General features: G+C 45.4%; 1 protein-coding gene across 1 annotated transcript in view; it reads right to left on the bottom strand.

Annotated features, from left to right (window-relative positions):
* The window catches only part of LOC309336316 (uncharacterized protein), a 100,797-nt gene that overhangs the window by 67,681 nt on the left and 20,753 nt on the right, over positions 1 to 12,363 (bottom strand). Inside the window, exons 8-12 of the mRNA XM_081851938.1 lie at positions 10,934 to 11,457; positions 10,337 to 10,432; positions 9,786 to 10,016; positions 7,080 to 7,102; positions 5,841 to 5,962 (exon numbers count right to left, since the gene is read on the bottom strand). Of these exons, the coding sequence (XP_081708064.1) occupies positions 5,841 to 5,962; positions 7,080 to 7,102; positions 9,786 to 10,016; positions 10,337 to 10,432; positions 10,934 to 11,457 (996 nt within the window). The remainder of the gene's footprint in view (positions 1 to 5,840; positions 5,963 to 7,079; positions 7,103 to 9,785; positions 10,017 to 10,336; positions 10,433 to 10,933; positions 11,458 to 12,363) is intronic.

Here is a 12,363-nt window from a genome sequence, read left to right as displayed (position 1 = left end):
TTACACTGATCTCTAAACAGACAGGAGGGAAGTGGCGGCGGTGGGTGGGGTGGAATCCGGGACTCCTGAGTTCTCTGGAGGCCAAGAGGGAAACTGGATATCTCTTCCAGCATTTATTGCGCGCGGGCACCCGGCTCCCTTTGCTTTCCGAATGAATGGCGCTTTCGCAGGGGAGGTTTGGGCGTGGGAGAATTCAGGGCCGACGGCTTACGTGGCTGGAGCGAATGTCAACACGAGGGAAAGGTGCGACGTGGCACAAAGTCCCGGCCCTCCTCCAGGTCAAGTCACTAGTCCTCGGTGAGGATCCCAAGCGGCGTCGAGGCACCGCCGCCCCCTAGCGACCGGGTATGGAAACGCGGAGTGTGCATGGAGAGGTTTCAGCTCTGAAGTTGTTGCTTTCGGAGCCCCTTTCCCGCTGTAAGACACAAAAGTTCAGACTCCAAGGAGCATCGCAGCCGGAGCCCAACCCTCCCCTGTGATGCACATTCCCACGGGACCATTGGACACCCATTCCCAGCCCCTGAGAACATGGGATGGAGGCTAGGGGGTTTCGGAAGAGATTAAGAAAACAATCTGCCTTCACTTCCTCTTCCCATTTGAGGAGTGGGACTCTGTCAGAAATGTTTCTGCTATGCGCCCCCCCTCCTTGGCCCTCTGTTCCCGGTTCTTCAGTTGTCTGGCTGCCATGGCAGATAAGGCTGAGTCTCACTCGCCCAAAGGACTTGGAATGCATGCAGAAGTTGCGAACACAAACATCAGAAAACAGTTTAATAAATCTCCCGCCACCCCTCTCCAAGGAGCCCCTGCAGTTCAAAAAAAGCCTCCAGAATTCTCTCTTCAATCCCATTTTCATTAATATTTATTCTGGCAAAAGCGGGTAGTATTTCAAGTCCTGCTCAGAACAGACTCATTGAAGTCAATAAGCACGACTAACATTGGCTTATTCATTTAAATGGGCTTACTCTGAGTAGGACATACTTGAAACCAACCCAGAGGGTGTATAGGATTGCTAGCCATCCTAGCCCAGACGTTTCTCCCATGCATTTCACCAGAATTCTCGCTTCTCCACCTTACAAGTTTTGTTCCAGGAAAACTGCTGAATGGGGGAACTTGGTTCTCAAAAGCCCCTTTTTCTCACAACCCAGCTGATGACGCGGGCACCCTCCTAAATTCCCTTGAGGAAGTGTCATGGGAAATGGATATTATACTGTTTGAGTTTGAAACACCACAGGAGCAACAAGAAGTACAATCTTTAATAGAATCAAACACATTAGCGCATGAAACATATCCCCAAATTCTTACAGGACCATTACACAAAAGGATAAGAAGAGGGGATCTCTAAAAATACAGGTAAGTATCTGACTGTTCGCTACAAAGCACCTTGTAGAAAATAATTGTATACAGTGGTACCTCGGATTACAGATGCTTCAGGTTACAGACTCTGCTAACCCAAAAATATTACCTCGGGTTAAGAACTTTGCTTCAGGATGAGAACAGAAATCGTGCAACGGCAGTGGGAGGCCCCATTAGCTAAAGTGGTACCTCAGGTTAAGAATAGACCTCCAGAACAAAATAAGTTCTTAACCCGAGGTACCACTGTACATGGGAATTCCCCCCCCATGCGAAATCCTCTAGATTGTCATTGTTCTTTCCTCAGAACTTCTGACAGAGGCTCTTCACTGTCAGAGGAGATTTTGTTGCATTGAGGCCTGAAACCTATGTGGGGGTTACATTCCTGGAGTCAGCATGCAAAGGCAATATTGCACAAGTCAGGAAGACCCTCAAAAATGCCCCCCACACAATTGGCGTGGTGTAGTGGTTAAGAGCGGTGGACTCGTAATCTGGGGAACCGGGTTCGCGTCTCCGCTCCTCCACATGCAGCTGCTGGGTGACCTTGGGCCAGTCACACTTCTCTGAAGTCTCTCAGCCCCACTCACCTCACAGAGTGTTTGTTGTGGGGGAGGAAGGGAAAGGAGAATGTTAGCTGCTTTGAGACTCCTTAAGGGGAGAGATGGGCAGGATATCAAGTCCAAACCCCTCTTCTTCATCATCCCTACTTGTTCGAAGCCAGAGATCTTCAGAGCTTTATGTAACCTTTCTAGAGGCCAGGAAGCAAGGTGGACTTAGAAACACTTTCCTCCACTGCCAAAGCCCATTGCTTTCTGGGCTCTGGAGTCTCTTGTGAGATCTCACACAGTCCCTTCCAAGAGGACTCGCCCTCTATTTACTAATTTGTGTTTTGACAAAGGGCCTCAGGCTGTGATCATGCAAGTTAAGTTGTGCTGAGTTTTGGACCTACTGCACTCAACTAGCAAACAGGTCTCTTTGGATATGGAGATTTTGCTGAATTGCTACATAAGCTTCCCTGAGGAGTAGCAAAAAAAGGGATTTTTGAACTCCATTTCCCGGTCCAGTGGAGATCTTGGGGGAGGAAAAGGGAATATGAGAGCAGGATTGAGGCTGAGGAAGGTTTTAGGTGATGCCAGTGCATAATTTTGATTTTATTTAGCAAAGATGATGGTATTATCTCTAGAAAACTTAAGTCAGAATTGGAGGTTGGAGAAAGAACTACATTGAAACAGGAATGTGTGTGGGGTTGCTGCTGTTTCCTAAATCATTTTCTTGCTTCTTACCCCCTTTCCAACTCCAGCACCGAAAGAAGTACTCGATTCCCAACGGAGAGAAAACAGGCAAGTTTGGAGACTGACAGGGGACCCAGTCAATCAGTGTCAGTCACAAAACTGGCCTGGGAAGGGAGAGTTGCATCATGATTGACACAAGGGATGGCCAATCACAGTTCTGGAAATATGGTTTCTCCTTAAGTGCCTGTCAGCTCAGTCCTGAAGAGGAGACTGAATGTGCCATGATGACAATGAATATACACTTGTCTGTCTGCACCTTCAGTCAAGAGAGTCTCAGGTTCCCTTTCTTGCTCACGAAAAAGTAGGGCTGGAGGGTTTCTCCTGAGAAGGGGGCTGCTGTATCTGCATGGAGAAGGGCTGCTGTATCTGCATTGTAAAAGGACACCCGTCTCCCTTCACAGTTCAGGGCCACTCGGATCCTCTTGGGCTCCTCACATGGAACAGGGGCCTTACGGGGGGAGCAGAACTTGAGCTTACCATCCGACTTCCCCAAACCCCAGATCCCTTCCGTAGTATTAAAATACAAAACCCCCTTCCTCCTCACAGACTTTCTGGCAACCCCCACCCCCCATGTCTCCTCTCTTCCCACAATGACCTCCCAGAAATGTCTGCCTGATGTGAAACCCTCACATCCCAGAACACAGCAACATGTGTCAAATCTCTCAGAGTTGTCTGGCAGGTCTTGATAGAAGTCTCCTTCTCTCACACTCTTTCGATCCTCAGACAGGATGAGGCGGGGATTTGCTGTGTCTGGATCCAAAGTTACGTTTTCTGTGGGGGCAGAGGAGGAAAGAGAAGAGAAACGACGTCAACTGGGAAGCTGACTTTTCTTTAAGTACATGACAGAAATAGCATCCCCTCTGAAATGAACAGGGACTCCATGGCTCTGCATTCGAGACAGGGGTGTGTATCAAGTTCTTAATGTGTGGGAGTCATAAAGCCATGGCAGAGGCTTGTAAATACTGCAGGGTACCTCTGGACCTCGTGACCAGCACTCTGAGCTTTACAATGTATTGGAATGTAATGACCCTATATGGCAATGGGTGCAATAAAAGCTTTACCGGATGAGGTAACATGAGATTGGCAAACGGCCATGCGGCTGGAGAGAACAAAGGAGAATAAATCGGAGAAGGGCAGACAGGGGGGCTGCTCTCTCCATCATGAATATATAGCTGGCTTTCTGTGTCATTTTTCTATTCTAATCACCATCTCATGACGGCTGGATTTCCGTCATTAATGACTCTTGAAATATTTGCAGTTCTTTCAAGTACTTAACACACATTCTCTACATAGAACCCTTGCAACTTCCCTGTAAGTTAAGTCAATCTTAACTATGCCCATTTTTCAGATGGGAGGACTGAGGCTGAGAGACAGTGCCTTGTCTAATGCCAAACCCACCCACAGTTCATGGCAGAAGGGTCTTCTAGTCCAACCCACTGCAATACAGGACTCCCAACTAAAGTATTCATGACAGCCAACCCCCCCAACCTCTGCTTATAAATCTCCAAGGAAGGAGAGTCCACCACCTTACGAGGGACTCTGCTCCATGTTCTGCAGTGTGATGCAGGAGTCCCTGGGAGGTGTTTAGGCCTATGGTTTGTTTTTCCCAGGCAAACCAGGAGCAATCAGTTTGGTTTGAGCGATGCAGAAAATTGAGAGTTCTATTACATCGTTGACATGAATGGCTTTCTTTTCCTATGAATTGTGTTAATCGTTAATGCATTTATTGTTGTAATCCTAAGATAAAGGGTGACACACACACACACACACACAAAACCACAAAAAAAATTATCACCTTCAATGCAAAGACCCCATTCTGGCTCCCCAGACCTGATTTGGCTATATAACTCGTCTTTTTCTTCACTGTTCCTCACATTTATGGAAAACGGGGGGGGGGGGGGCAGTGGAAGCACAATGGGATATTTGATGTTGCGAGTGCTGCTATTAGTAAAAAAAATATTGTAAAATGTAATGGGTTTTTCTAATTTATTGTTGTATTGATTAGCCTTTATGTATTTTACTTACTGCTGTTTTCAAAAAGAATCCCAGAATATAATTTTAAAGAAAGTAGCAGTTTCCTTTATGCTTCCATCTGCTGCACCTTTTCCAGCTCTTATGGATCCCTTTTTGTGGTGTCCAGGATCAGGCCAAACTGGACTTCTGTCTTCCCATTGGGCTTTTCCCCCTGGTCCGTGGTGCAATTCTGTCCTGCTCTTTTAAATTTACTCAAGTTTCTCTTGTTTTAGCAGAGAAGTCATGTCTCCCCTCCTACACAAAAGCTGAGGGAAGACCCCCATCATGCAGGGAAGCCGGACCCCTGGAGTTCACACTCAGGCAGCCCCCAGCTCCCTCCACAGACACCAGAACCCATTCACCTTCTCGCCCCCAAAGGTTGTTGCAGCCATTTTCTGAGCTATTTTTGTTTGTGCATTTCCCACTCTTACACCTTAGTCTTACATAAAAGGGGTGGGGACCCTGTATGGCTCAAAGGGATATTTCCCCCTCATGTGCCGGGAGCCTTTGGCTTCACACCACCCCTGTGTCTTATGGAGATTGGGCACAGAAAAGCCAGCCGTCCTGGGCTGGGGGCTTCCTAAGAGTCTGCAGGATCAGGCCAAGAGCCCCTCTAGCCCAGCAGGCTGTTCTCACGGAACAGATGCCTCTGGGAAATAAGGCATGGATGGAAGAGCTGGTCTTTTGAGAAGCAGATCCCCTCTCTCCCGAATTTGTGCCTGGGGAAATGGAAGGGGAAACCCAGCCAGATGGTCAGGATATAAATAATAAATTATTATTGTTATTATGAAATGTACCTTTTCGCAGCTGCAGTCCATATTCCACAGTGTCTGGAAGAGAAAAGGGAACAGAGATTTAGCATCACACCATCAAAGAAAGAACAATATGAGCTCATGAGATTGTAGCCAGGTGTTGTGGACTACAAGTCCAATTATCCCTAACCACTGGCCATACCAACTGGAGTGATTCCAGAGACCAGCAAGAAGGGTTTATCGTCCTCTTTCAATTGCATAAGTAAAATCAGTTGTGAATCATCTACATAGGAAAGTGTGACTTCTAGATATTAAAAAAGTGTAAACAAATAAACCATTTTTGTGGCATGGCTAATCTTCCGTATGATCTGAAGCCTGTCATGAAACACTTCTAAACAGCCAGTATAAAATACTTTCAGCCCTTCTTTACTACCTCTGAATTTCTTCATGATTCCCTCCAGGAAGGGATTTATATCGCGGAAGTCCCAGATCTTCCACTTCAGGGCAGGAGGAAAAGCCACAGGAGGATCCTCTAAGTTCTCCTTCTCCTGAGACCTGGGAGGAGAAGAACAAAGTCAAGCCTCCATCCTTCCAATGCAAGGAGCTTTCTGACAAGACAGGGGTCTCATTCTGATTATAAAGTCACCATGGCTATATCCTGAAGACTTGGGAGTAGGGTTTTCCTATGGCAAAAGGGAGCATATACGATGATGTGTGGATTTAGAAAGCATCTAAGAAGTTGACGAAAAACCAACACGCACCTGCTTCCAAAATATGCTGAAAGAAATATAGGAATATGAGACCACATATATCAGCTTCTTTACCTTCAAATTATTTTTTTTAGGAAAGTGAGGAATACTGGGTCCTTACACAGAGATTTTAGGACTACACCAGTTTTAATAAAGCATTTCAAGTGATTAATGAGCAAAACATATTGATCTGGTATGTGCATTTCTGAAACATAAGGAGATTCAGAATGCTTTAGAATGGCTTTTGCAATTAACATTATAAATGTATTTTAGCACAGTAGCTATATTTTAAAAATGGGGAAAATATTAGAAAATATTAGAAAGTAATATCTATAAAATATTAGAAGGTCTGAAGTTGTCTGGAGGACAAGACTCTCAGCGGCTACTATTCACGATGGCTGAGTCAAATGCAGTGGTGCCTGCACAGGAGGGGAGTGTCCTCTGGGGCTCGGATCCTGCTCACAAGTTTTGCACTGGCATCTGGTTAGTCACTGTGAAAACAGGATGCTGGACTAGATGGGCCACTGGCCGGATCCAGCAGGGCCCTTTCTCACCTTCTTATGGCTGAGGAAGAAACTGCAGGAGCCTGACATACACTGGATATTTAAAGGTAAGTTATAGTGAATATATTTACAAGCCCCTTCCTTTGGGATGTCCCCCATTTTTGTATCAATTGCAGAGTAAATGAATCCATTACAGAGAAAGGCCTTCAGATATATGCAATGGGAATGGCTTTCTGACTGTGAGTTTAGATGGGACCAATAGCTACCACAAAATGTGTCCCTATTTTTGTCTGCGATTTTGTGAAATGGACGATGGAGTCCTGCATTATCTCTGGAAGGAGGAAGTGGAGAGTGAGGTTCTCACCTGTTAAACAAGAAAAATCATAGCATCAGAATAAGGTGGGGTTTCCCATCACTTACCTCTGCAAGAAGCTTCCGATATCCTGGATGGAAAGAAAGAAAGGGAGGGAGGATGTCAGTGGAGCCAGTTCTACTGTTGTTGTTGTTGTTATTATCAATTTTGTATACAACCCTGTCCAACCAACTTTGTAACCAGAGGTTCAACTGAATAGAATCTGAATCACATGCACCACAAGGCCTATGCAGCCTCAACTTAAGATGGCTCCCCGGCCTGGCTTTGCACTGCAAAGTTTGCAGCAGCACGTGCAACAAAATGGCGTACAGCATTCAAAAAACCCCTCAGCTTGTATTAACTAGCCACACACAAGGCATGCAAGCTCCACCCCCCAGTCGTTCTTAAGACTTCTTATAGGGTGAGCAACACAGCCAAGCAACACAGTTGGAGCCTCCCTCCTCCCTGGCCGGCAGGGAGGGGGGAGAGCTGCTTCCTTTGAAATTTAAGGGACATCATTTAAGGGACATTTAAGGGACATCTATCAAAAAGGGACAGCAGCGGGACATGGCGCTGGAATCAGGGACTGTCCCTTCAAATAAGGGACACTTGACAGCTATGCTCTGGGTGGTTCATGAGATAAAATCACAGTATAAAAATATATAATTCATAATAAAAACAAAAACAAGAGCAACCAAATAATTCAAACTGTCTTCAGAGGCAGCCCCATGTACTACCACCAAGCTATGTACCCAATCCATCAGAGGAAGCATAACCCTATCAAAAGCAGCCCATCTCCCACCCATCCAGTCTAGGGGTCCTTCCACTAAGAGCTCCTCAGTCTTATCTGGATTGAGCTGCAGTTTGTTGGCTCTCATCCAGTCCATTGGGGAGACAAGACACTGGTCCAGCACTCCCACTGCCTCACCTGAAGGTGTAAAGGAGAGTCACCAGCATATTGCAGAAAACGGGCTCCAAACCGCTGCATGACTCCAATCAGTTATCTTTTTTTTTATAATAATTTTTATTATTTTTCCAACACAAACATAAACACAAACATACAACACATGACTTCCCCATACCTCCCCTTCACTGCACCCTTATTCACAGTTTTTTTAGCAATCCTTCATTCAATTTTATAATTTAGTTTCCTTTAAATTTTCTAAACTTAAACATTTACAGCTGTAATTCTCTGTTTCTTACCCCTTAACATTATTATCAATCTGAGATTTTACAACAGTTCTTAAGATATATTTTAAATTTTTTCCAGTCCTCCTCCACTGTTTCTCTCCTCTGGTCACGGATCCTGCCCGTCATCTCTGCCAGTCCCATAAATTCCGTCACCTTCGTCTGCCATTCTTCCAGAGTAGGTAGTTCTTGCATCTTCCAATACTTTGCCAGAAGAATTCTTGCTGCTGTAGTTGCATACATAAAAAAGGTCCTATCCTTCTTTGGTACCAATTGGCCGACCATGCCCAAGAGAAAAGCCTCCGGTTTCTTGACAAAAGTCCACTTAAGGATTTTTTTAATTTCATTATAGATCATATCCCAGTAGGCTTTGATCTTTGGGCAGGTCCACCAAAGGTGATAGAAGGTTCCTTCACATTCATTACATTTCCAACATTTATTATCAGGCAAATGATATATCTTTGCAAGCTTGACTGGGGTCATGTACCACCTATAGATCATTTTCATTATGTTCTCTTTCAAGGCACTACATGCCGTAAATTTAATACCTGTGGTCCATAACTGTTCCCAGTCAGCAAACATAATGTCATGACCTAAATCTTGTGCCCATTTAATCATAGCTGATTTAACCATTTCATCCTGTGTGTTCCACTTCAGCAGCAAGTTATACATTTTAGACAAGTTCTTAGTATTGGTCTCTAACAGTTCTGTTTCCAACTTTGACCTCTCCTTCTGAAATCCTAGTTTCCTGTCCTGCTTAAAAGTCTCATTTATCTGATGGTAATGTAACCAATCTCGAACTTCGGATTTTAGTTTCTCGAAACTCTGTAGTTTAACCTTTTCACCGTCATATTCTATAATTTCACAATATTTTGGCCAGTTCGAGTCCATATTTAATTTTTTAACCGCTCTAGCTTCCATTGGTGACAACCCTCTGGGGGTTTTACTTTCCAACAAATCCTTGTATCTATTCCAAACATTATACAAAGCTTTCCTGACAATATGATTTTTAAAACCTTTATGAACCTTTACCTTGTCATACCATAGATATGCATGCCAGCTGAAGTTATTATCATATCCTTCCAGGTCCAAGATGTCTGTATCCTCAAGAAGTAGCCATTGCTTCAGCCAGCAGAAAGCTGCTGCCTCATAGTATAACCTTAAGTCCGGCAGGGCAAAACCCCCTCTGTCTTTTGCATCAGTTAGTATCTTAAACTTAATTCTGGGCTTTTTGCCCTGCCAGACAAATTTAGATAATTCTTTCTGCCACTTCTCCAATCAGTTATCACTACTAAGCAGCTGAGTTCCCCTTGCAGGGAAACAGAGGGAGGCAGAGTGCTGCTGGTTGTTTAGGCTTCTCAGAGACCTCTGGTTGGCCAATGGGAGAACACGATGCTAAAGTGAGGAAGCCTGTGGCTTGATCTAGCAGCACCCCTTTTGTGACCCCAGGCCTTTCACCTTTCATGTACCAATTGTGGTTTTTTTACAGCAGCTTCTTTGCGGGGAGGGGGGCTAAGGCATGTTATCCTCCTGCTTGTACTATGAAGCATCACACTCCACCCTCTCGCATCAGGATGAGGCCTGACCTGCAGGAGTTCACTCTCTGGTTCCTGAAGCTTCTCCTCCATCTCCCGGATGAGGCTGTCAAGAGAGGAGACTTCCCTGGAGAGTCTGGCCAGCTGCTCCTCCTGTTTTGCTGCAATCTCCTTCTCCACTTCTGCCATCTGAGCCAAGATATGTTTCTCTTGTTCTTCCAGAAACTGGCGCAGTCGCCTGAACTCAGCCACCATCTTTTCCCTCTCTGCACCTGTTTGTTTCTGCAGCAAAGAGGTTGAAAGAAGAGAACAGTGGGCCAAAATCAGGCATCTAGTCTGCTCTTGAGGATGAAGAGGCCAGTTATCCCAATTCCTTTTGAAGGCCACTTCTGAAATTTTAGAGAGATTACGCCTATATTCAGCAGGGAAAGAGCTTCATAAACACAAGCCCAATCCCTCCTTTAAATGGTCTTTCATGTCTGTGGGAGATAAGGCTGTTCAAAAATAAACCTCTTTCTGTATTTCATATTCACCCCCCCCCCCAGATATTGATTCTAGACTATAGCACTTTTTCATCTTAAAGTAGTAACAATGATACTTACAAGCAGGTCTTGGCTTTCCTTTTCTGTGTTTGCTTTAAATACTAGAATTTTTTCTCTCTCCTTCCTCACATTGTCTAGGCAGCTGCTGATCTGATCCTGAAAAGAAAACAAAATCTAAATTGGGCTGCATTACACATTAACAGGCAAGCTGAATCCTATGTTTGCTCCCTGCCCCACATCCCTGGGTCTTTGGCAGAGGTTCCCCTTTTTCATCCCAGACAAGGCAGAAATGGGGCTGCCCTATATCAGAGCTGAGAAACATGGGAGTTTTGCTATTTGTCCCCCACACTGAACACACCTCCAGCATCTCCCCCTCCTTTTTACTAAATTAATCCTAGATGTTGTAAACTTTCCTCCCAGGGGAGTTACTGCAGCCTGAATTCAGGGCGTCACTGGGGGCACTTTACTCCCTCAAAAAGAAAAAGAAATATTTATTGTATAAAGTTTCAGAAGTTTAGTTTTATCAGGCTGCACAAGAGGATTCCTTTTGGGTGGTAAGTAGAGAGAATACATTACATCATCATCATCATCATTACTGCAAACCCCTCTTGTCTGCAGCTCTTCCACCCCCAAGAAAGACCCACTGCCTTTTCTCACCTTGTACTCCTGGGACGCCTCCTCTAGAGGAACCACCTCGTGGCTTTTGTGCTCCTTGGATCTGTCACACACCACACAGATGGGGCTTTGGTCCTCCTTGCAGAACAGCTTCAGGGGTTCCTGGTGCTTCTCACAGACCATTCCCTTTCCTTCTCCCTCCTCTTTCCCCCCCAGATGGCTGAATTTCTTAATTATTTCCACAACATTTGCCAGCTGCAGGTTTCTCCTGATGCTGCTTTGATCCACAGTTTTCCTGCACTGAGGGCAGGAAGCCTCTCCCTCGGATTTCTCCCAATACTGGGTCAGGCAGGATCGGCAGAAGTTGTGCCCGCACTCCGGGATGATCACTGGATCCCGGAAATACTCCAGGCAGATGGAACAAGTGGCTTCCTCGCGGAGATCCTGGACGGGACCACCAGAAGCAGCCATGGCGGAGTCACCGGGAAGAGGGAGCTGGTTTCGTTTTCTCTCTTTTGCGTCAGCAAATGGGTGGGTTCCCTTTCCAGGAAATTGAGATGGGATTACTCAGGATCTCTGCTGCCTTGGAGTTGGGTGGAGCTCCATATATATATATAATTGAATGCTCATCCATGGTGGCTGCTCGTTTAAGGAACCATTTCCCTCCGAGAGGTGGTGAAGTTTGTTGTTGTTTACTATCAGCATGTCAGCCTCAGACTACTTTGCAAGCTAATGAATGAATTTCCGCCTCGCCCCCCCCCCCGCCTTGCTCCATTGACATCTTCTTTCTAGTTAGCAGCCCCCACATACAGAGGAGAAACAGCCAGCCCTCCCTCCCCGTGCCAGTTTTCAGCGAGTCGTTTTGACAAAATCGCCAGCGTCTGATAATGTGCAATTAATAACTTCTGGAAGGAACTCTGCAAACGGCCTTTGCAAACAGCTCAGCTAATGGTATCCATATATTTGCCAATCACACCGCAGGGCACCTATTAGCAGCAGATGCTTTCAGTTAGCCCCATTTTCTCAACGAATGCAGCCCTTTGTCAGTGAAATATCACTTTAGTCAGAGAGAACATGAACCAAACAAGTTCCTCTTTTGGGAAAGCTGCCTGGGGGAGGGACAAGAGGCGGGCTTCCTCTCCTGACTGACCTAACAGAAAGCCAATGAAAATGTGGCCACCTCGCCTGCCACTCAAGTTCATGCAGAGAAGCAGGAGTCAAACTAGGGACTCCTCTGATTCGCAGCTCAATATTTTGCCTTGAAAGTTCAGGAAAAACTAGCAGCAGGCCACAGCAGAGAAAATACCCTCTTTGCTGAAGAGGTGAAATCGGTAATGATACAGTGGGCCAAAGATTTTGGATATAATATTCAATTTCAAGACTGGGAAAAACTTTGGGAAGAAAATCTAAAATTTACTGCATGTGTGGGGTTGAAGGAAAATGTAATGAAAATGTTCTATAGATGGTATATC

The sequence above is a fragment of the Podarcis erhardii genome (genome assembly GCF_964252035.2).
Source record: "Podarcis erhardii genome assembly, chromosome: 2".
Taxonomy (NCBI): Eukaryota; Metazoa; Chordata; class Lepidosauria; order Squamata; family Lacertidae; genus Podarcis; species Podarcis erhardii.
Note: the sequence above shows the minus strand (reverse complement) of the source record. Positions and strands in the feature narration are given on the sequence as shown.